Below are 21,926 nucleotides of genomic sequence, written 5' to 3'. Positions count from 1 at the left end.
ATAGGTGAAACTGCCTTATATTGAACTTGATTTGATCTGCCGGAGTGCGCAGCCGCGCCCCACCCTGAGCACTGCTTTACCGCATTATATCCGAATTTGTGTTATATCAGGTGGCATTATATTGGGGTAGAGGTGTAGTTGAATTTTTCCTTGGTATTGTCAGGGTGGCCACTGCATGGCTTCATGAGCCCGGGGAACAAGGGCTGGGTCACCAGAATCACCATTGGCATTTCAATATCACCCATGGTAATTTGCCAGTTGGGAAAGAATGTTCCTGCTTGCAGCTTGCTGAACAGTCCTGCGTTCCTAAAGTGAGCGTCAGGCACTTTCCTGACCAGCCGACACTGATATCAGTGAAAACGTCCCCAGTGATCCACCAATGTTTGCATAGCCATAGAAAAGTAGCCCTTTCTGTTGTACTCTGTGGCAAGGTGTACTGGTGTCAATATAGGGATATGCATGCTATCTATTGCCCAGCCCCACTTTGGGAATCCCATTGCTGCAAATCCATCCACTATGTCCAGCATATTGCTGAGAATGACAGTCCTGCATAGCAGGAGATGATTAATGGCCCTACACGTTTGCATGACAACAGCAGCCACTGTGGATTTTCCAACTCCAAAATGATCTCGGCACTCATTTCTCCACTGTTAATGCAGCTCTCATTCTGGTGTCCCTATGCTAGGGAGCTGGGATGCACTCAGAACACGGATCCAGCAATGTGGCCTTTTTTATCTGAAAGCTGTCCAGCCACTGCTTGTTGTCTTAAACCTGCATTACGATGTAATCCCACCAGTCTGTGCTAGTTTCTTTGGCCCAGAAGTGACACGGTCTGTGGCTGCTCCATACATGCCAACAACAACCTTGAATTATTTTTCCCTGTGTACCTTAGAAAACAGTCCTTGAAGAAATCACCATGTCCCCCACCATTATAGTACTTGTACATAGTGCAGAGCTCTGCAGGCTGCATGCTTCTATCAGAAATGGAAGAAACCAAAAAGTGCTGTTCGGGTTTGTGGGATTTTTTTTAAAAAGGAACAAAAAATATGGGATATGAATGGCATTATTATTATAAAATGGAGAATATTGCATGCTGAGAAGCTGACTCCTAGCTCCCAGAGATCCCATGGCAAGTCATTTCTATCCCACAACACACTGTGAAAATTTCCCCAAAGGCGTTGTGCCAGATGATGGCACACTGGGATACCGACTCTGGTGTACTGCACATTGCATTGACACAAGCGCTCCTGGTGAGTATGTGCAGCGCTGACACAAATGTGCATGCACCTGAGCAATTTACAAACTTTGGCGGCTTATGCTGATGTAATTTATGTTGACCAAAGTTTGTAATGTAGACATGGTCCAAGTCAAATAAGAAGCAGGAAAACAAATTATGCTTTTTTATACATCATAAACCAGCCAAAAAAAAAAAAGTGGGCGGGACTTTTAAACTTTAAAAACCTTTTTAACAAATCCTTTGAATGTCTCCTTTATAAAAGTCAAAGCATAATTGACAATGTGGTAAATCTTTATAGGTACAAAATCTGTGGGGTATGTAAGAAGTGATATCTTAGATTAGGGATTCTCAACCTCTTTCAAAGTATGGACCATGACTTCAATGTTGAACATTGCGTGGACTTGTTTTCAATTGTGAAACATTTCTGTAGCAACTACAGAAATTGTTCATGTGGAAAAGTAATGTTAGGAAAGTATTTTATATATATTTTAGCTTTTTTAAATTTAGCAGCTGAAATCAGGAGGGAGACTATCACCATGTCACCTTTCACAGACCATCAGCCAGCGTTCCACAGACAATCACTAGTCCAGGGACCATGAATTGAGAACCATTGTCTTAGAGCTTTGTATTAAGGAACTCTTCACCATTATTTTTATTTATTTGGTATCAAGAAGGTTTTATGATGGAGATCTTCAGATTTGTCTTTTGTGATAAAATATTTGAAGCCTCATAGCATCTTAAGCATTAAATAATTGTTCTGACTACTGAACATTTGCATATAATTGCATGATGTCTTTATATTTTTCCCTTTTTTTCTTACCAGATTCATCAACGTGCTGTAATTAAGAGGCCAGTTACCTGGACACAATGGACCACCTAGGGACAGCAGACACTGAGGATGATTCAGGATCATTAACAAATCTTGCTCCTAGTCCTCATAGTGAAGCAGTTGCTCATGAATTTCAGGAACTCTCATTGCAGGCTAGTCAGTACTTACCTCCCCTCACTGAACGAAAGAATGGTGAGTACAAAACAGGTTAGAGGCAGAGCCTCCCTGCTCTGTCATAAAGAAATGTGTATTTTTATAAGTGACAGTAATAATGTTTTTAATTACTTACTTTCCTCAAGTGAAATATTTGTTAATCCTCTTCATTTATGTGTCCAACAACCATATTAAAGTATGAATGTTATTTTTATTTGTTGTGAAATGTGTCTTGAACAACTTCATTTACCATTGCAAATGACCTAACTTTAAACACCCAATCTTGAAAATGTTGGCCAATGCAAATAAAAGGTGGCTCTTTGTTTACATGAATGAAAGATATAATCCTCAGCAAATACAAAGAGAAAGTATGAGTTAATCAAATGTATCTTTCTTCCCCCTGGGACATAGTTACATTACCAAACAATTGAAGATAGTTATTTCAAATAGTTATTTTTGTTGAAAAATTAGAGGTATTTAAACTTGAGGTTTTAAAGTAAAAGGATTATTTCACAGACTAGTTTAAGGATGAACGTTGTAGGGAAAATGAGGTTTACATTTTAGGAATGTTTCCAGTATCTTTCCTCATTGTTTATGTTGGCACGGTGGCTTAGTGGAAATGTGTTTCCACTGCTACAGTAAGCATAGGAAGAGTTAGGTTTGAATCAAGATGTACGTTAGTGTTCACTATGAAATGGAGTCATAATTATTTTAAAGCATATTGGACCACACAAATATGTTGCTCATCACCTTTTTCTACTTGGCAAATTTGTCTTAAATATTTGTTTTTCAACACCTATTGGGAATATTAAGTTTCCAAATTGGAATATTAAATTGTATTAAGTTATGTAAGTTGCATAACATTGGAGGAAGGATACAGGTTTAATCAAGGAAAAGTTAGGTAGTGAGAAACTTCCACCGCTTCCTTTTTCCATAGCAAACTTAGGTTAGCTTATGTTCAGTTGGGAAGAAATCTGTTGTAAAATGCCCTGTTGTAAATCTGTGCATCGCTCTCTCGTCCACAAGTATGCAGATTTTAAACATATATCAGCTCTTTAACATACTATTGATCCACAACTAAAACAGTTCATGAACAGTTTAATGTAACTGCAGTTCAGTTCTCTTGTTTCAGGGGTCTGAAACTTTGGCTCTAGATCACTTTTGGATGGATGAGCCTTTTAAAAAGAATCCCTTAAACTTCAGAAAGAAACATACAACTTTGAGATGTTAATCTTCACTACGTACTATCTGGGACTCGGTTTGTACTGAAGTCCTTTTATAAATTTATCTGCAGCAAGACTGGTAGTTCATAACTAAGGCTACTTTTTATTCAAAGGTATTTTTAGTAAAAGTCATGGACAGGTCACGGGCTTTAAACAAAAGTTCACGCCCCATGACCTGTCCGTGACTTTTACTATGTACCCCTGACTAAAACTTGGGGTGGGGAGGGCAACTTGGGGAGGGTCAGCCCTCGGGACACCATGGGTGCCGGGGGGTGTGACTGGGGAGGCGCTGCAGGTACTCCAGGGGGGCAGCCTGGGGAAGTGCTACAGGTGCTTGGGGTGAGGCACAGGTGCTTGGGGAGGTGTGGCGCAGGGGGACACCGTGGGTCCTCGGTGGGGGGGGGTCCCGCTTGGGGAGGCACTGCTGGTGCTGGGAGGGAGGGGTTGGCAGGGCTGGAGCAAGTTTCCTACCTGGCTCCTGGGAAGTGGCAACCTCTAGCTCTTAGCTCCATGTGCTGCCAGTGGGAGCTGTGGGGCGGTGCCTGTGGGCAGAGGCAGCACGTGGAGCTAGCAGCTGAGGGAGGAGAGTTCCTGTTGCCCTTCCAGGGAGCTCCCTCCAGGTAAGCACTGTCCTGCACTCCAATCCCCAGCCCTGAGCCTCCCGCCCCCGACCCAAACTCCTGCTGCTGGGGAGCAGTGGAGCCGTAGCCTACCCTAGCAGCTGCACCGGGCTGCTGCAGAAGTCATGGAATCCGTGACCTCTGTGACAAACACGGAGCTTTATTCATAACTATACATCTTAAGCAGCCTATGCAATACAGCTTGAGAGTTACCATCACTTTCTTGGTACCAGCTATAATGAAATCTGTTTAACAAGCCTTGAAAAATTCCCATAAAAACAAATTATCCCAGCAGAAAAAAGTAGCCTTATGAAACCTTAATAATAATGAGATTCTTGTATCTGTATGCGCTTGCCTCCCACCCCCCAAACATTCATTTCTTGTCTCCCCATATCTCTGAACAGTCTGCTCTTTATTACCTTGTGGCTGTCTACTTAGCTCTTTTTCTGATCCACAAGATATTATTGAGGCCAAGAGTTCAACAAGATTCAAAGAGGGATTAGACATTTTTATTGGTAACAAGAATCCACATTTATAATAGTAATTGCTAAAAAGATTTGGAAGGAATATAAAACCTCATGCTTCAGGGTTAAAGCCAATTTCTAACTATTACGAGTTAAGATTAGACTTTCACTGGGGCAGATTATCACACATCTGCTTAGTGCAGGATTTCTTGTACTATCTTCTGACGCATCTGCTGCTGGCCACTGTCAGAAGCAGGATATTATACTAGATCAGGGGTGGACAAACTTTTTGGCCCAAGGGCCACATCGGGGTTTCAAAACTGGTATGGAGGACTGGGTAGGGAAGGCTGTGTCTCCCCACACAGCCCTCCTGTCCCCCGCCCTCTATCCGCCCTCTTCCACGTCCTGCCCTGTCAGAACCCCGACCCATCCAACACCCCCTACTCCTTGTCCCCTCCCAGGACCCCCCGCCCCTAACCACCCACCCCAGGACACCACCCCCATCCAGCCCTCCCGCTCCCTGTCCCCTGACTGCCCTGACCCCTATCCACACCCCTTCCCTCTGACAGGCCCCCTGTAAACCCCCCCCCATCCAACTCCCCTGCTCCCTGTCCCCTGACTGCCTCGACCCCTATCCACACCCTTGCGCCCTGACAGCCCCCCTGGGACTCCCACGCCTATCCAGCCCCTCATGTTCCCTGTCCCCTGACCACCTCAGCCCCATCCAACCGCCCCCTGCTCCTTGCCCCCTTACCATGCTGGAGCCAGGCATGCTGCTGCGCTGCCTGGCAGGAGTGGCGGGCCAGAGCACTGGTGGCACGGTGAGGTGAGGCTGCGGGGCATGGGGGAAAGCAGGGAAGGGGCCAGGGACTAGCCTCCCTGGCAGGGAGCTCAGGGGCCAGGCAGGATGGTCCCGTGGGCTGCATATGGCCCACGGGCTGTAGTTTGCCCACCTCTGTACTAGATATGCCATATGTGTGACTGACTGTAGTGTTTTCTAGGTTCCTATGAGTCTGCTCTCCTGTGAGTTAGGCAGACAGCACTGCACTGGTTCAATCTTATTTTGCATATGTAAGGTTGTTTTTATAATCATGAGTGCTAGAAACATGAAAACTTTTTTAAAAAAGAAAGTAATTTTTAAAAAAGTGACAACATTCACTCAAGAAAGATTCCTCTTCAATGTGAGTGAGTGTTTTTTTTTCCAGCCTGTCTTTAAGCTACATTTTATGCATGTTTTTCATTGTGCTTTTGAAAGAACGTCCTGATTTTGTTCCTTGTGCGGACTGAAGTGGATTACTGTGCATGTTGAGCCTTGATATATAGTAACTCCTCACTTAAACTCATACTGGTTAACATTGTTTCATTATTAGGTTGCTGATCTATTAGAGAACATACTCGTTTAAAGTCGTGCAATGTTCCATTATAAGGTTGTTAGGCTCACCCTGCTCCACCTGCTTGGGGCTCCTGCCGGTAGGCGGGGTCAGGGTGCTGGGGGCTTTCCCCATTGCTTCAGCCCCTGTATCCCGACCCTGCTGCCTGGCAAGAATGCTGGGTGGGCGGAGCAGGGCAAACCCCCACGCCCCAACTCTGGTAGGAGGGCTGGGCAGAGCGGGGGAAGCCCCTACAACCCAACCCTGCCTCAACTAAGCTTCACAATCATCATTGGTGAGTACAATATTAAATTGTTCGTTTAAAATTATTTAAAACGTATAGTGCATATTTATATAATGTCTTTTGTCTGGCAAAAAAAAATTCCCTGGAACCTAACCCCCCGACCCCCAATTACATTAATTCTTATGGGAAAATTGGATTCGCTTAACATTGTTTCGCTTAAAGTAGCATTTTTCAGGAACATAACTACAATGTTAAGTGAGGAGTTATCTGGTACTGAGCTTTTCATTTTATGAAGGGTAGCCATCAATATATGTATCCACAAAATTTAAAACAAAATTAAGCTCCTAAATATGCCTGTTGACCATGTTTCCTATCGTTTCACTGCATACATCTATCCTGTTTGCTGTATTTTCTTTCTTCAGTTACTTTTTGTGAAAAAGCAGCTCACTTGTAATCCAACCAATAAAGCCTAGGTACCTTGTGCTTTAGAAACTAAATTGTGTAAGTTAACTTATTAATTCTTGATTTTTAGTTCTTCCTTTTCAATGGGCCATTGCTTTGGTGAGTCTGCTTCTGATGACTTAACAGAACTCCTGCAGCAGCTGTTTCGAGCCTGTTTTGGTGCTGTGTCACAGAGGTGATGGGCACTTTCTCTTAGCACTTGCACTGCTCAAAGGAATGTTTTTGTAGAGTGTGAGCTAATATACAGTCAGCTTTGATCTTGACTTCAAAGATAGTTGATGGCTTGTTTGTTTCCCTAGAGAGAGGTACAGTAAGGTGCCATGATGGTGAAGTTGGGTGTGGGGAGGAGACTAGGGAATAAAATGGTACAGAAAAAGGCAACAAAAGGAAAGGTAATTATGAAAAACAGTGATTCTTCTTCAAATAGTGCCCTTATTGGTGCTTCACTGTGTGTCTGCGTCCCTGCACTGCCAATGGGAGAAATTTGGTAGCAGTGTCCGTTCAGCCTGCACATGTGCTAGCCCATGAGGCTAACCAGTATGGGTGGGCAAACCCTCCTCAGTTCCTTCTCAACCACCTCTGATAGAGACGGAGCTTTAGCTGTCCATTCATGGATTGTAAACTTTTTTAGAAAGGCTAATCTTTAGCTTCCTTCTGAAGCTTCTTTTCTTTCTTTTCTTCATTTACATTTTTATTTGGCCATTGCCTAAAGAAAAAGAAAAGATTTTATTCTTTCATCAACCCCTGGTTGTGGGGGGACCCCTCTGGACAGGGTGTGCATGGCTCCCTGGGCTTCAAGAAGTGTCTCTGTTGCAAGGATCTATCCCAGTGACTGACGGACACTCTCTGTGCATCCTGTCTGGAAGAGAAATACATCCCACGGAAGTGTGGTTTGTGTCAGCTCCTGAAGCCCAGATCCAGAAAGCACAGAGAACTGAGGCTCAAACTCCTACTCATGGAGTCAGCCCTTCAACCACCTAAATTGCGGCGGGAGACCTCACCACAACCCTCTACCTCAAAGAGACCTGAGCCCAAGGAGACACCCACGATCCATTCACATAAGGCCTCTAAGAAAAGGTTTGTGAGTCTCCATAGCGAGCCCTGATTGAGCTGATAATGATCTCCAGCTCGATCAGTGTCATTGATACCAATGGCACCAAAGCTGTCAAAATCTGGTACACAGGGCTTGCGCGGTACCATCCTGACAGAGCACATCGGGTTGCTTAAGAACCCATTGGGCACAGGCAAGGAACAATCAGTACCACCAAGGCAAGTGAAACAGAAAATCTGCTGCGGGGAAGGCTCTTGTGGCATGAATATCAGCACTGGTATCACCTGTGGCACACCAGGCACCAGTGGACCATACTATCGAGTCTATATCACCGACTCCTTCAGTACAGGCATCTCGGCACTGACAACCACCAATACTGACACCTTTGGCACTACCCAATTTCTGGTGTGCGATGGATCTTGTGGTATCTGATGTACTGGACTTGTCTCGTCTCAGTACTGGGATTCTGGTACTGAGTTCACCCAGAGCCTTTGACTTGCTGATGACCTCTTGCCATGCACCACTCTTTTCATCTTCTGAATCAGAAAGTGAGCAAGAGGATGTGGTCTCCCACTGCTCTTCTCGCCTACTGTATGGTGCCCAATTTCACTATGGACCTCCATCATATCATCCACTGTGTCCTTTCCCACCCTAATGGGCCTACTGGGATACCTGGCAGGCTCAAAGACAACAGGTTCCCCATTGTTCCAGTGTGGCCTAACAGACACCCTCCTTCAGCAAGATCATATGGCAGACCCCCACACCTGTCCCACCAACATGCAAGCGGGCTGACAAAAAAATATTACATGCAGGCGAAAGACACGGAGTTTCTCCTCTCCTGCCTGCCTCCTAATTCAATCATATTGGACATGGTCAACTGAAAGGGCCATCAACACCAATTTAAATCCACCCCCTATGACTTGAACTGGAAGCACCTGGATCTTTTTGACAGGAAAATGTATTCCTCAACCACTCTCCAGTTCCACGTTGTGAACTCTCAAGCCTTAATGGCAAAATACAATTACCAGAATTATCTGAAACTGAACTCTTTTATTTAACAGCTTCCTGATATTTGCATAAGGAACAATTCAAGGCCATAGTCAATGAAGGCCAGCTGGTGGCTAAGACATCCCTTCAGTCTGCACCTGATGCAGCTGACATGGCAGCACACTCCATTTCTATTGCCATCGTGATGAGACGAGCCTCTTGGCTTCACCTATCTGGTTTCCCAAAGGAGGTTTGTACGACTGTGGAGGACCTTCCTTTTGAAGGGACAAAACTATTTTTGTAAAAGACTGATGCCTCCGTCCACATCTTCAATCCCTCAGGATCTACACACCTGGGTATCAGAGAAAGTATAGCCCTCAACCACAATTCAAACCTTGGTCATTGCAATATCAATCTCAGAGGTCATTTGAACCTCAGAGGAAGGAAGTCCAGATTCCCCAGATGGAAACAGTTGGGATCTCAACCCACTTCCTCTCAACCTTCCACCTCAAAGTGACAGTTTTGATGGGTTGGTCAAGGTGCCCATAGACCATTCTCCGCAACATCACCTCACGCTGGAAAACCTCTTCCATTCCTTCAGAGGCCGTCTCACACTTTTCTGCAACACCTGGAAATGGATAACCTCCAACAAATGGGTACTGGAGATTATCCGAGATGGACATCCATTTTACAACCCTGCCCCCACCACCCCAAAATACGCTTCCCCATCCCTCTTCAGGACCCTTCTCATGAGAGCCTACTATGACAGGAGGTAAACCATCTCTTCAGCGTAGGAGCCAGTGCCCACTGAGCTAAGAGGCAAAGGCTTCTACTCTCGCTAGTTCCTGATACCAAAGAAAAAGGGAGGTTGGAGACCCATCTGAACCTCAGAGCACTCAACAAATTTATCAAAACTCAGAAGTTCAAGATGGTCATATTAGTGACATGAAGATGGCGTTTCTGATTGCCATCACTTCAGCAAGAAAAATAGGGAAGCTAGCAGCTCTGATGTCGCATCCCACCTTCACAGTGTTCTTCTCTGACAAAGTCATACTTAGACCACATCTGAAGTTCACTTTCAAGGAGACTTCCACATTTCATATGAACCAACTTATTCAACTTCCAACCTTTTATTCCAAACCTCAACAGGATAATAGGGAAGCTATCTTCCATACGCTCGGCATGAGGAGAGTCTTGGCTTTCTATTTGGACAGGACAAGAGCTTTATTTCCAAGACTCTTCCTCTCCATTACGGATAGTTCAAAAGGTACAGCAATTTCAGCTCAGAGACTCTCCAATGGATCTCAAACTGTATCAAACTCTGTTACTAAATGCATAATATAACACCCCCATCTTCAATACATAGGCATTCTAGAAGGTCAGTCTCCTCGTCCATTTTCTCCAAAGGTATCCGTATATCAGAAATCTGTAGAGCAGCTATCTGGGCATTTGCACATACTTTTGCAGAACACTATGCCATCCTTGGGGGACTCTGCTGCAGACTCCAGATTCAGTGCCACAGTGCTATTATCTATAACAGACTTGACTCCAAAGCCCCAGCCTCCAATAGGGGGTACTGCTCAGAAGTCACCTGCAGTGGAGCACCTATAGGGACTTTACTTAAAGAAGAGGAAGTTACTCACCTTGTGCAGTAACAATGGTTCTTCGAGATGTGTGTCCCTGTGGGTGCTCCACAACCCATCCTCCTCCCCTCTACTTCAGAGTTCTTGTCAATAACTCTGCGGTAGAGAAGGAACTGAGGAGGGTTCATCTGTCCATGCTAGTTAGCCTTGTGCCAGAGCACAGGGCAGTGTATGCACAGGCTGAACAGACACTGCTACCAAAATTCTCCAATCAGCAGCGCAGGGACACACACACACCTATAGTGGAGCACCCATAGGGATACACATCTTGAAGAACCACCCCCGTTGGCCTAGTTTGGGGTTGGTACACTCCATCACCAAGTCGTCGGGATTTCCTATTAATTCAGGGAGTTGCAGCAAGGTGGGCTCTGGTCTCCTGGTGGGGCCACGTAAACAAACAGTCTGTAGCCCCTGAGCCTCCGGGCTGGGACCGACAGCCACAAATAGAGTTCTGGCCCTTTGGACGGGGCAGAACAAAAATCAGTCTGTAACCCCTGGGCGGGGCAAAACAAACAAGCAGTCTATGTCCTCTAAGCCTCCTGGCTGGGGCAGGCAGTAGCAATTGAGGAATCGGCCCCCTGTGTAGAGCAATACAGCAATAAGTCTGTGGCCCTTGAGTGGGGCAGAACAAACAGTCTATAGCCCCTAAGCCTCTGGGCTGGGGTGGAGAGCAGACAGCAGCCACGCCTGGTGGCCTTTGGGGTGTGGTAGGGGAACCCGGCCCTCCCCTCTCCACCAGCTTCCAATCCAGGGCCCTATGAAGCAGGGGAACTCCCCGCTAGGGGTTCAGGCATCAGCTTCTACTACCTTCCCTGTGTTACTTCCTACCACAAGTTGCATCCTGGGCATCTCCTCAACTGGCGGTGGCTTGGCTTCAGTCTCTGCAGTCAGAGAGTCAGTCATCTGCAGCATAGTCTGGGTTCTCAGGCTCTACCACCTGGAGCATCGCTGGCGCCTCTACAGGAACTTGCAGTCCACGTCCTTCCTCCTCCACAGCCAGCCCCGACAGAGCTGGGCTGCTTCCTTTTAACTGGCTCTTCCACCTGGAGCGTGCACAGCATGGGGAAAGAGGGTGTCACCTCCTGGGCCCACAGTGATTTGTTTGTTCCCCATTGGCCCAGTTTGGGGTTGGTACACCTCATCACACAAGGCATGACATTTTTCACAGCCTATGTGTAGACCAGGCCCAAGTCCTTCCATCTCTATAGAGTGATTTCTTTTTCTCCTTCCTCTGACCCAGCCTGTCAAAGACCCAGTACTTGTCATCCTTTTCTTATTGGTAGGTGAGATAATGTCTTTTATTGGACCGACTTCTGTTGGTGAAAGAGACAAGCTTTTGAGCCACACAGAGCTCTTCTTGAGGTCTGAGAGAGGTACTCTGAGAGTCGCAGCTAAATGCAAAGAGGAACAGTTTGTTTAGCATAAATAGTTATCTCCCATTCTAAGGGACAATTCAAAGTGGATTATCTTTATTGTCTGCCCATTAATGTCGAGAACATTTCCTGAACATTTCGGAATTGATCAGATGCAGCATTCAAAAATCATCACAGACATTACAGACGGAGAAATTCCATCCACTTGAGCGTTAAACCTTGTTTCCTCAGCCAATGACTTAATTGTTGTAGCTTCCATAGTTCCTTTTTATGAGCCCTCCTGTTCTATAAAACCTTCCAAAAGTTGGCTGATCTTGTGTATATTTTATTTCATAGTGGAAATAGTCAGGGTTACAGTGGTCTATCTGCTTTTTTATTTTGTTTGTTGCTTCTTTAGAATGTGTTTAAAGCAGTTCTGAACACACCTAAAGAGAAACAACCTATACATTTCTGCATTAATTTATAATTTCTTCATTGAGTAGATTATGGTAGACTATAAATATAAGGAGATACTGTCAAGTTCAATAAGCCAAAGAGGTAATGTCTTCAAAGTAATGGCTTGAAAAGTGACTTTTTTTTCACAGGGAGAGGGTTTTTTTCCCCCAAAAACTTCTATAACCTCTGCTTACACTACTAACTTTTACTTAGGCCAGGAGTACATTGACTTGTCAATCCTTCAAGTTCAGAATAAAGTTTTATAACAGAGAGACAGCTCTGCTATAGTTCAGATTACAATGAGCTTTCTGTTTAAAGCTCAACTCTTCTAGGTGCTTTAAAATCTACACGGTTACTTGGTGTGCCTCCTGGGGACATGGGTTTCTGTTAGTGATCCCAATTTGGGTCCATTTGACCAAAGGTTCCTGGGATACAGCCGCCCGGAGGGGAAGAAAAGGCTTTTCTTAAAATTGATGGATTCTGGCAATCTATTTTTACTCACAGATGAAGATCAAACCAGGACTCAGATGGGTGCACCTGGGTCTCAAACACTCAATGATTACCCCCAACAGTGCATAGCTTCCTCCCTCCCCAACATATTTGGGGAAATCAAATGAAAACTTTATTTGAAAAATATTTTGTCTATTTGTAGACCTGGCCTTAGTGTCCCCAATCAAAAGTCAACCCAGCTAAATCATTCAGGGGTGTGAAAAATTCACACCCCTGGGTGACATAGTTAAGCTGACCTAGCCTCCGGTGTAGACAGCACTAGGCCGACAGAAAAATTCTTCTGTCAACCTAGCTACTGTCTCTTGGGGAGGTGGATTATCTATGCCAATGGGAGAACCCCTCATTGGTATAGGTAGTGTCTATACTGAATTGCTAAACCAGTGCAGTTGCAGCTGTGCTGCTGTAGCATTTCAAGTGTAGACGAATTTTAAGGTTTACGAGCCTATTTGTGTTTGTGCCACCCAATGGATTGTACTGAGCATGCATGGACAGAGAAGTTAACGGGATTGTTAACCTTCAAAGATTCTTACTAACTGCATAGCACAAGGGGGTAAACAGTAGTGTAGAAAAGGAGGAAACCTAGTCTGTATGTTCTAATAAATAAACATGCAACAGATGAAGACAGTCTAATCTAGAAAACCTGGTGAAACTATCAAATTACAGACATTTTCAGTAATCTCAGTGTCACTAAACTGAAAGTAATAAGATCTGTATAATACGAACAGATATTCTCCATTCCAGTACTTTGTTCTATTAATTTGGACTTTGACTTTTTAATAAAAGACTGAAATCTGTGAAGTACATTTGTCATGAATACTACTATGAGGGTATTTACGTTCTGTATATATGCAGTGCAAAATGTTTTAATTCATTATGTTGAATGATTTTTTCAGTTTGTTTATATTTTAAAGTGACATTAGCCTATGAGGAAAATGTTTTAAAAAAATGAAATTTGTATCTAAATCAAAGTTTAAAAGTGTGGTTATGAATGCAAAACTATGTGGGAGGTTTTGTAATTTATCATCAATCTTGAAAAATAAAATGAAAACATTCTACTGTAATCCTTGAAATAAAGTGTACTAGGATTTATAATCTTAAACCTAAATCCTAGTAGAAATGCAAAATGTTGCAATCAGTATTATTTTCTTTTCTTTTGTATCTCTAAAGTTATTTTCAGTGTTTTGAAGAAACAGTGTCAGCAGGAAAACAAATGACTGCTAACATGTGAAATCCTCCTCCCCAAGCATTTGAATATTATGTACTAAGGGTTGAGAGAGTAAACTGAGTAGGTACTGATTTCCCATTAAGTCTGCCTTTGTCATTGGTACTGCCAGTTCCCACAATCCTAGCATTCCCAGAGTATCAGTCAGTGTCTACAAGGAACAATTTTCAAATATTAAAGCATGTGAAAAGCCATACAGGCCAAAACTCAGAGCTCTCTAGAGACTCTGACCTCTTAAAGGGAATATATTCTGACATTTTCACAGGCTACTTGAAGGAATTCCAGCAGGGTCATTCCATTTGGTAAACTTCTAAACAAACTCTCTGTCATTTTAATCTGATTTATCGATTTTTTTTCTTTTATTATCTGCTTATTGTGAAGAGATTAAGATGGAAGACGTAATTTATAACTGACTCCGCTTAAGGCATCTAGTGTATATGAAAAAATCCTATGCTGGAGGTTTTGGCATTTAAGTAATTACAGAAGATATGAAAAGTATGCTTTCCTTCAGAGATCTCTTGATCATAATGTCTTATTTTGATTTTTGTTTCCAGAAATTCCAAATGGATAACTAAATGTTTAGCTGAAAATGAACGCTGTGTTAATACTTCAGTTCAACTTAGTTCAGTAAAAATGATCTTTGAAAGTGATATTGCTTAACCACCTGGGTATAGCCATTTATTGATGCCTGCCTTAGATCTGATATTACATTAAGGAATGTGCTCGGGATCTTTTGGACACACAAGCACAACTACTAATTTATGTTTAATACAGCATTGTTTGAGATTTTATTCCTGTTTTTAAAATTACTAAACTGAACTCCATAATTTAACAGTGTCTTAAAAATCCTGTTGCTCCATCAGAACCCGTTTGGAAACCAATTGTGGCATAGGGGATAATTTAGTAGTTTGCTAGAGCGAAAGGATATTTGGGGTGTGTGGAGGAAAAAGAGATTTGCATTATATCAGCAAACTAAGTAAAATTGTTTTCTCAGATACATGTGATGGTTCTCATTCTTTTTATATACAGCATATATCACATCACATGTACTTGAGAAAACAATTTTACTTAGTTTGTGGAATGCTGACTCCCAGCTCCCCTTCCCCCCTCCCCCCGCCACAACTCTAACCACTAGCACCCACTCCCCTCCCACAGCTAGGAAAAGAATTGTTGATATAATGCAAATCTCTTTTCCCTCCAATTTTGCATGAATTTCACTGAGAGATTCTAGAGTGTTGGAAGAGCAGATTATTTGAGATAAACTGCAGACCTAAAAAAAGATACCAATATAAATACTTTAGAAGAATGATTGACTGCAGTGGAGGATAATCTTAATTTTGGTACTTTTTACTTACAAGTCATGAATAATATAGGCAACAGAGTCTGTCACTCAACATAAGACTAACAAGGTGTGTGAGGTGATATCTTCTTCCGAACTCCCTATCCTCACCAAGATCATCATCAGAAGCAAGCTCCCCACAGATCAGGACCCATCAACTCAAAGTGGCACCAGACCTTGCCAGAATAACATGCACACATCTCCACTGCTGTGATTGTCTACAGCCCCCGCTACATATCTCTCAAGATCCATGGGTCCTACATATGTCTATCACAACATGTGGTATATCTCATCCTGTACACTAAATGCCCCAATAACTATGTGGGTGAAACCAGACAATCAGTATTCTCCTGAATGAACTCAAACAGAAAAATGCTAAAAGGTGAAAACACCATATCACCTGGGCAGGGGGAACACTTTTCACAAAGTGATCACTCCATATCTGACCTCTGAGTCTCATCCTCAAAGGAAACCTGCACAACACCTTCAAAAGATCTAGAAACTAAAAATCATGGACTGAATAGAGACACTGGATTTATGGTTTATTACAACAATCTATGACACTCTGCCCCTCCCCCCCAGTCTTCTTCACCCTTCTCCTCCCCCCCCCCCAATGACTGGAGAGGTGTTAACGGGCCACTTTACTTTAATTGGTCCCTTGAAACATGTGTTAACTACTTATGTTAAACAATCTGTTCCACTTTGTATTTAATTTTGAAACTCTGGATATATCTAAACTGCAATAAAACATCCACATCTGGTCCATGTCAGTTGATTCAGGGTCCCAGCGCCTGAGATCCAGCACGAGCCCAGGTGTCTACCCTACTATTTTATATATTTCTGTGGAAATTGTGTCAAAAAATGAAAAAATCTGTGCACAGTATTTTAAAATTCTGCATACTTTGTCAAAATAGCACAATATAATCACACTAGTTTCAATTATTTTGGTAGATTATTTCAAAATACCTGTCAGCAAGTATGTCTGTAACAATACAGATAAAAAAGATTCAAGAAATGTTTTTTGACAAATAGATCCCTTACTAGGCATATTAATAAAGAACTTTGAGTAATACTTAATTTAAACTACAATACAGAAAAATATTTCCCGCATCCCTCAAGCAGGGCAAAGGCTTGTGGAAGTCAGAGGTAATGGAGGAGTTGAGGGAGAGGGAAGTAATTGCTGTGAAGAAGCCTGGGAGTGAACCTGGAGAGTAGTTGGGTATGTGTGTGAGAAATATGGAACAATTTTTTGCAGGAGAAAGGGATTGTTGAGGAGCCTCCCCCATGCAAACCTTGGCTGACCCCTAGCCTCTCCCATTCAGTCTGGTACATCTGCCCCAACCCCATGTGTCCCTGCACCCCCACTCAGCCACCCCTCCACCCACCTGTCCCCATTTGTCCCTGCACTCCCTCTCAGCCGCTCCTTCGTTCCTGTCCCAATGTGGCCCTGCACTCCCCCTGCTCCCTGTTCCCATGTGTCCCTGTACTCTGATGTCCATTCAGCCCCTGGTTCAGTACTATCATCCCACTAGCTCCTGTGCCCCCACTCAAGTCTGTCCCCCCACTAGCCTTTCTGAACCCCAGTCTGTTATCCCCCAGCAGCCCTGTGTGTCCCACTCTGTCCGTCCTTCCCCATATCCTGTGCCTCCTCTCCTGGCTCCGCAGGCAAGGCTCTGTGAGGAATGCAGCCCTTCCCTCGTCCTAGCTGTGGTTGGCTGCTCTGGCCTGTGAGCTGGCTGCCCTCTTTTCTGGTGCCACAGCTAACCCCTGGTGTGTGAAAGGTGTAACTGCAGCACTTCACCACCAGAATCTATTTTCTGCAGAGAAAAAAATCTGCAGGGGACATGAATGCTGCGTGTGCACAGTGGTGCAGAATTCCACCAGGAGTATTTATAGATCTGCAGATTGAGTCCTGTGAATCCCTGACCCAGGACAGCCATGGTTGTTTTATTACATTGTAGATATTATCCACTGAGTACATTTCCCAAACCTGAAGAGGAGTTTTGCTCGTCTTAAACACAAAAGAACAGCTTACAAGAAGTGGAAGATTGGACAAATAACCAGGGAGGAGTATAAAAGTATTGTTCAGGCATGCAGGTGTGAAATCAGGAAGGCCAAATCACACTTGGAGTTGCAGCTAGCCGGAGATGTTAGGAGTAACAAGAAGGGTTTCTTTAGGTATGTTAGCAACAGGAAGAAAGTCAAGGAAAGTGTGGGCCCCTTACGGAATGAGGGAGGGAACCTAGTGACAGAGGATGTGGAGAAAGCTAGTGTACTCAATGCTTTTTTTGCCTCTGTCTTCACAGACAAGGTCAGCTCCCAGACAGCTGCACTCTGCAGCACGGTATGGGGAGGAGGTGACCAGCTCTCTGTGGAGAAAGAAGTAGTTCGGGGCTATTTAGGAAAGCTGGATGAGCACAAGTCCATGGGGCCGGATGCGCTGCGTCCGAGGGTGCTAAAGGAGTTGGCCGATGAGATTGCAGAGCCATTGGCCATTATCTTTGAAAAATCATGGCGATCGGGGGAGGTCCCGGATGACTGGAAAAAAGGTAATGTAGTGCCCATCTTTAAAAAAGGGAAGAAGGAAGATCCAGGGAACTACAGGCCAGTCAGTCTCACCTCAGTCCCTGGAAAAATCATGGAACAGGTCCTCAAGGAATCAATCCTGAACCACTTAAAGGAGGGGAAAGTGATCAGGAACAGTCAGCATGGATTCACCAAGGGCAAGTCATGCCTGACTAACCTAATTGCCTTCTATGATGAGATAACCGGCTCTGTGGATGAGGGGAAAGCAGTGGATGTACTATTTCTGGATTTTAGCAAAGCTTTTGATACAGTCTCCCACAGTATTCTTGCCAGCAAGTTAAAGAAGTCTGGGCTGGATGAATGGACGGTAAGGTGGATAGAAAACTGGCTAGATGGTCGGGCTCAACGGGTAGTGATCAATGGTTCCCTGTCTAGTTGGCAGCCGGTATCAAGTGGAGTGCCCCAAGGGTCGGTGCTGGGGCCGGTTTTGTTCAATATCTTCATTAACGATCTGGAGGATGGTGTGGACTGCACCCTTAGCAAGTTTGCAGATGACACTAAACTGGGAGGAGTGGTTGATACGCTGGAGGGTAGGGATAGGATACAGAGGGACCTAGACAAATTAGAGGATTGGGCCAAAAGAAATATGATGATGTTCAACAAGGACAAGTGCAGAGTCCTGCACTTAGGACAGAAGAATCCCATGCACTGCTACAGACTAGGGACCGAATGGCTGGGTAGCAGTTCTGCAGAAAAGGACCTAGGGGTTACGGTGGATGAAAAGCTGAATATGAGTCAACAGTGTGCCCTTGTTGCCAAGAAGGCTAATGGCATTTTGGGTTGTATAAGTAGGGGCATTTCCAGCAGATCGAGGGATGTGATCATTCCCCTCTACTCAGCACTGGTGAGGCCTCATTTGGAGTACTGTGTCCAGTTTTGGGCCCCACACTACAAGAAGGATGTGGATAAATTGGAGAGAGTCCAGCGGAGGGCAACAAAAATGATTAGGGGGCTGGAGCACATGACTTATGAGGAGAGGCTGAGGGAACTGGGATTGTTTAGTCTGCAGAAGAGAAGAATGAGGGGGGATTTGATAGCTGCTTTCAACTACCTGAAAGGGGGTTCCAAAGAGGATGGATCTAGACTGTTCTCAGTGGTAGAAGATGACAGAACAAGGAGTAATGGTCTCAAGTTGCAGAGGGGGAGGTTTAGGTTGGACATTAGGAAAAACTTTTTCACTAGTAGGGTGGTGAAGAACTGGAATGGGTTACCTAGGGAGGTGGTGGAATCTCCTTCCTTAGAGGTTTTTAAGGTCAGGCTTGACAAAGCCCTGCCTGGGATGATTTAGTTGGGTTTGGTCCTGCTTTGAGCAGGGGGTTGGACTAGATGACCTCCTGAGGTCCCTTCCAACCCTGAGATTCTATGATTCTGTATACGCTCAAGAGCTTCTTTTTCACCAACTGAAGTTGGTCCAATAAAAGACATTACCTCATCCACGTTGTCTCACTGATATGGCTACAACAACACTGCATACGTCATAAGACTAATATAGTCAGCTGAAGAGAAGCATGGTGAGGTATCACTCTACCCTGCAGGGATTTGAATTGATAGGAAGAATTTGTCAGGTTTGTAGCTCTCTTTGAGGTGGTATTTTTATTAACAAACACAGAGATAGTTAGGGTATATCTACATTGCAATCAAAGGTATGAGTGCAATATATGTAGACATATTTGACTTAGCTTTAATCTAGCTAGTCCAAGTACAAATAGTGGTGAAGCTGTGGCAGCAAGGGCTTCAGTTTGGGCTGTATAACTCTCCTGGCACTCTGGGTACTTTGGCAGCTAGCTGGCACAGAAGTCCATGCTACCATGGCTTCATTGCTATTGGCACCAAGTCTGGGTTAAGAGTTTATTAATAGTCTTATAGTTGTCTTTAGAGCAATTTCTTCAAAAACATATATATATTATCTGTGTAAGAATTTTATCCAACCTCCTTTTTTGTAAAAATATATATATGATATATATATTTACAAAAAAAATATGATATATTTACAAAAAAGGAGGTTGGATAAAATTCTTACACAGATAATTTACTCATTATTTGCTTTCACAACAATGTGTAGGAATCTTTGAAGGAGACATTTTAAGTTACAATACCTTCCATTGTTCATGATTATTCAGACAAAGTAGAACATGAAGTGTGGTTGTCTACATGATTGAGTAACAAGGAGTCCGATGGCACCCTAAAGACTAACAGATTTATTTGGGCATAAGCTTTTGTGGGTAATTTTTTACCCATGAAAGCTTATGCCCAAATAAATCTGTTAGTTTTTAAGGTGCCACTGGACTCTTTTTGTTGTTTTTGTGGATACAGACTAACATGGCCACCCCCTGATACATGATTGAGTGAAAAGCATACTTTTTTAGTACATGAAGTATACTTGGAATACTATTTTCTTATGAGTTACTACGTGGAATCTGTTTCTTCATCACCCTTGTGTTGAGTTAGTGCTTCCTAATTTGACAAAGAAATAAATCCTGGGACATTAAAGGCAAGGTGAAATAAATCTATATGGCTGAATAATAGAGAAAGTTCTTTCATCCAAGCCTGATGCTAATGGAATAGCCAATACATTTTTAATCTACCCTTTGTTGTTTGTGTTCTGTCCAGTTTGAGGAATAGCTCTCCTTTTTGTTTTTGTTTTGTTTGCATGATTAGAGGGCCGGGAAAGGGGAATGGATTCTATATGATAAGTTCTAGACAATTTTGGTGAAGTGGTTGTTAGTTCATTTACCTTCTGTTTTAATGAAACTGTAAAATTGCTTACAACTGTTCATGATTTCATTCCTCAGCTCATTGATACATAAAACTGAGGTTAGTCGTGCTCTTATTTCCAGACTGGGGTGCATTGCTGAGATAATGATGCTTTATTCCTGTATGCAATATGTTTCTGGAGAACTTCTTTCGAGTAATGAGGTTTCTGCAGGCCATGGCATGGCAATATGAAAGGAGAGCATTTGTAGGCCTGCAGCAATGTAGTGGGAAGAGAACGTCAAGTATTTATTTTTGTCAATTTTTTTTAATTGTAACATATCAAGTATTAATACAATGTTTAATAATCTAGTATTTTTAAATTAAATTTGTTCATGGAAAAATAGGCCACATAATTTCCAGTTTTCTGCTTCAGAATCTAGAGGTGACAGATACAGAAATGGGCTTTTAAGGTGCATGTAACACCATACAACAGGGCCTAGAAAAAGAAATTAAAATAAGTTGAGGACACTTTTAAATATATCATTTACAGAATAAATAAATTATATAAAAGCGTGAATTTACATTACTTCTGTTCAACTTTTTTAATCTGTTTGTGACTGCATTTTTCCACTAGTGAACAGAGTACATGGGCATAAAAATTCTTATTTAGATGAAGACTATTATATTCCTTATTTTGTATCACAGCTTTAACTTTTCAAACAGAGGGATGTCTAAGAAGATCCATCTACAGGTCATGACAGTAGGAGCAGGATGCCTTATGGGAAGGAATGTGTCATTTGTATTCACCTGTCTGAGACCCATGATACAAAAAGAGCAGATGTTAAGAATAGTCATTCAGTGATTAATTAAATAATAGGTTGTGATAATTGTCATCAGAAGATGCCATTCTCCTCAGCAGTGTAGCTTATCACAGATGTCTTGAAATTTTTCACAGCTGAACATACCACTAGGACAGCGTATAGGATGTTTTACAATACCTGTGATACTACTAGTGTGTTGTAATGGGATAATTCAGTCCTTCTCTGTGGATAGCACTACAGAGCAGCTATTTGTAGTATGTGCAATATATTAGGGAAGTGTGGTCTGCAACCCAAAGGTGGGCTGCCACACAGTTCCAGGTGGTCCACTGTTGCAATTGCATTCTCCAGTCAAGCTCTTAATATCTTTAACTCCATGTGACTCATGTAATCTAAGTAAAAGCTATATAAATGCAATATTTTGAGCTGTATATGTTGGACAGACTACAGGAAAAAATATATTTAAAAAAACAGGCTACAGTATGTCAATTTTAATTCTTGTAAGTCCAACAGTGCGTTTCACTGCAAGTGCGTTTCACAGGTATCCTAGCCATATACACACACTCTACCATTTACAACCATAAAAAATGGCAAGCCGTATTTCTATCTGACATGGATCAATTTATTTTTCGAAAATGAGAAGGGTGCACTAAATCTACATGAAGT

General features: G+C 43.1%; 1 protein-coding gene across 12 annotated transcripts in view; it reads left to right on the top strand.

Moving 5' to 3' along the window:
* The window catches only part of MRTFB (myocardin related transcription factor B), a 184,320-nt gene that overhangs the window by 54,195 nt on the left and 108,199 nt on the right, over positions 1-21,926 (top strand). For all 12 annotated transcript variants that reach the window (XM_039491247.1, XM_039491246.1, XM_039491251.1 and 9 more), the window contains one exon: positions 2,061-2,258. In XM_039491247.1, the coding sequence (XP_039347181.1) occupies positions 2,105-2,258 (154 nt within the window). In that variant the 5' untranslated portion in view covers positions 2,061-2,104. The remainder of the gene's footprint in view (positions 1-2,060; positions 2,259-21,926) is intronic.

The sequence above is a fragment of the Mauremys reevesii genome, linkage group 10 (assembly GCF_016161935.1).
Source record: "Mauremys reevesii isolate NIE-2019 linkage group 10, ASM1616193v1, whole genome shotgun sequence".
Lineage (NCBI taxonomy): Eukaryota > Metazoa > Chordata > Testudines > Geoemydidae > Mauremys > Mauremys reevesii.
The sequence above is the reverse complement of the archived record's forward strand: the minus strand, read 5'-3'. Positions and strand labels throughout refer to the sequence as shown.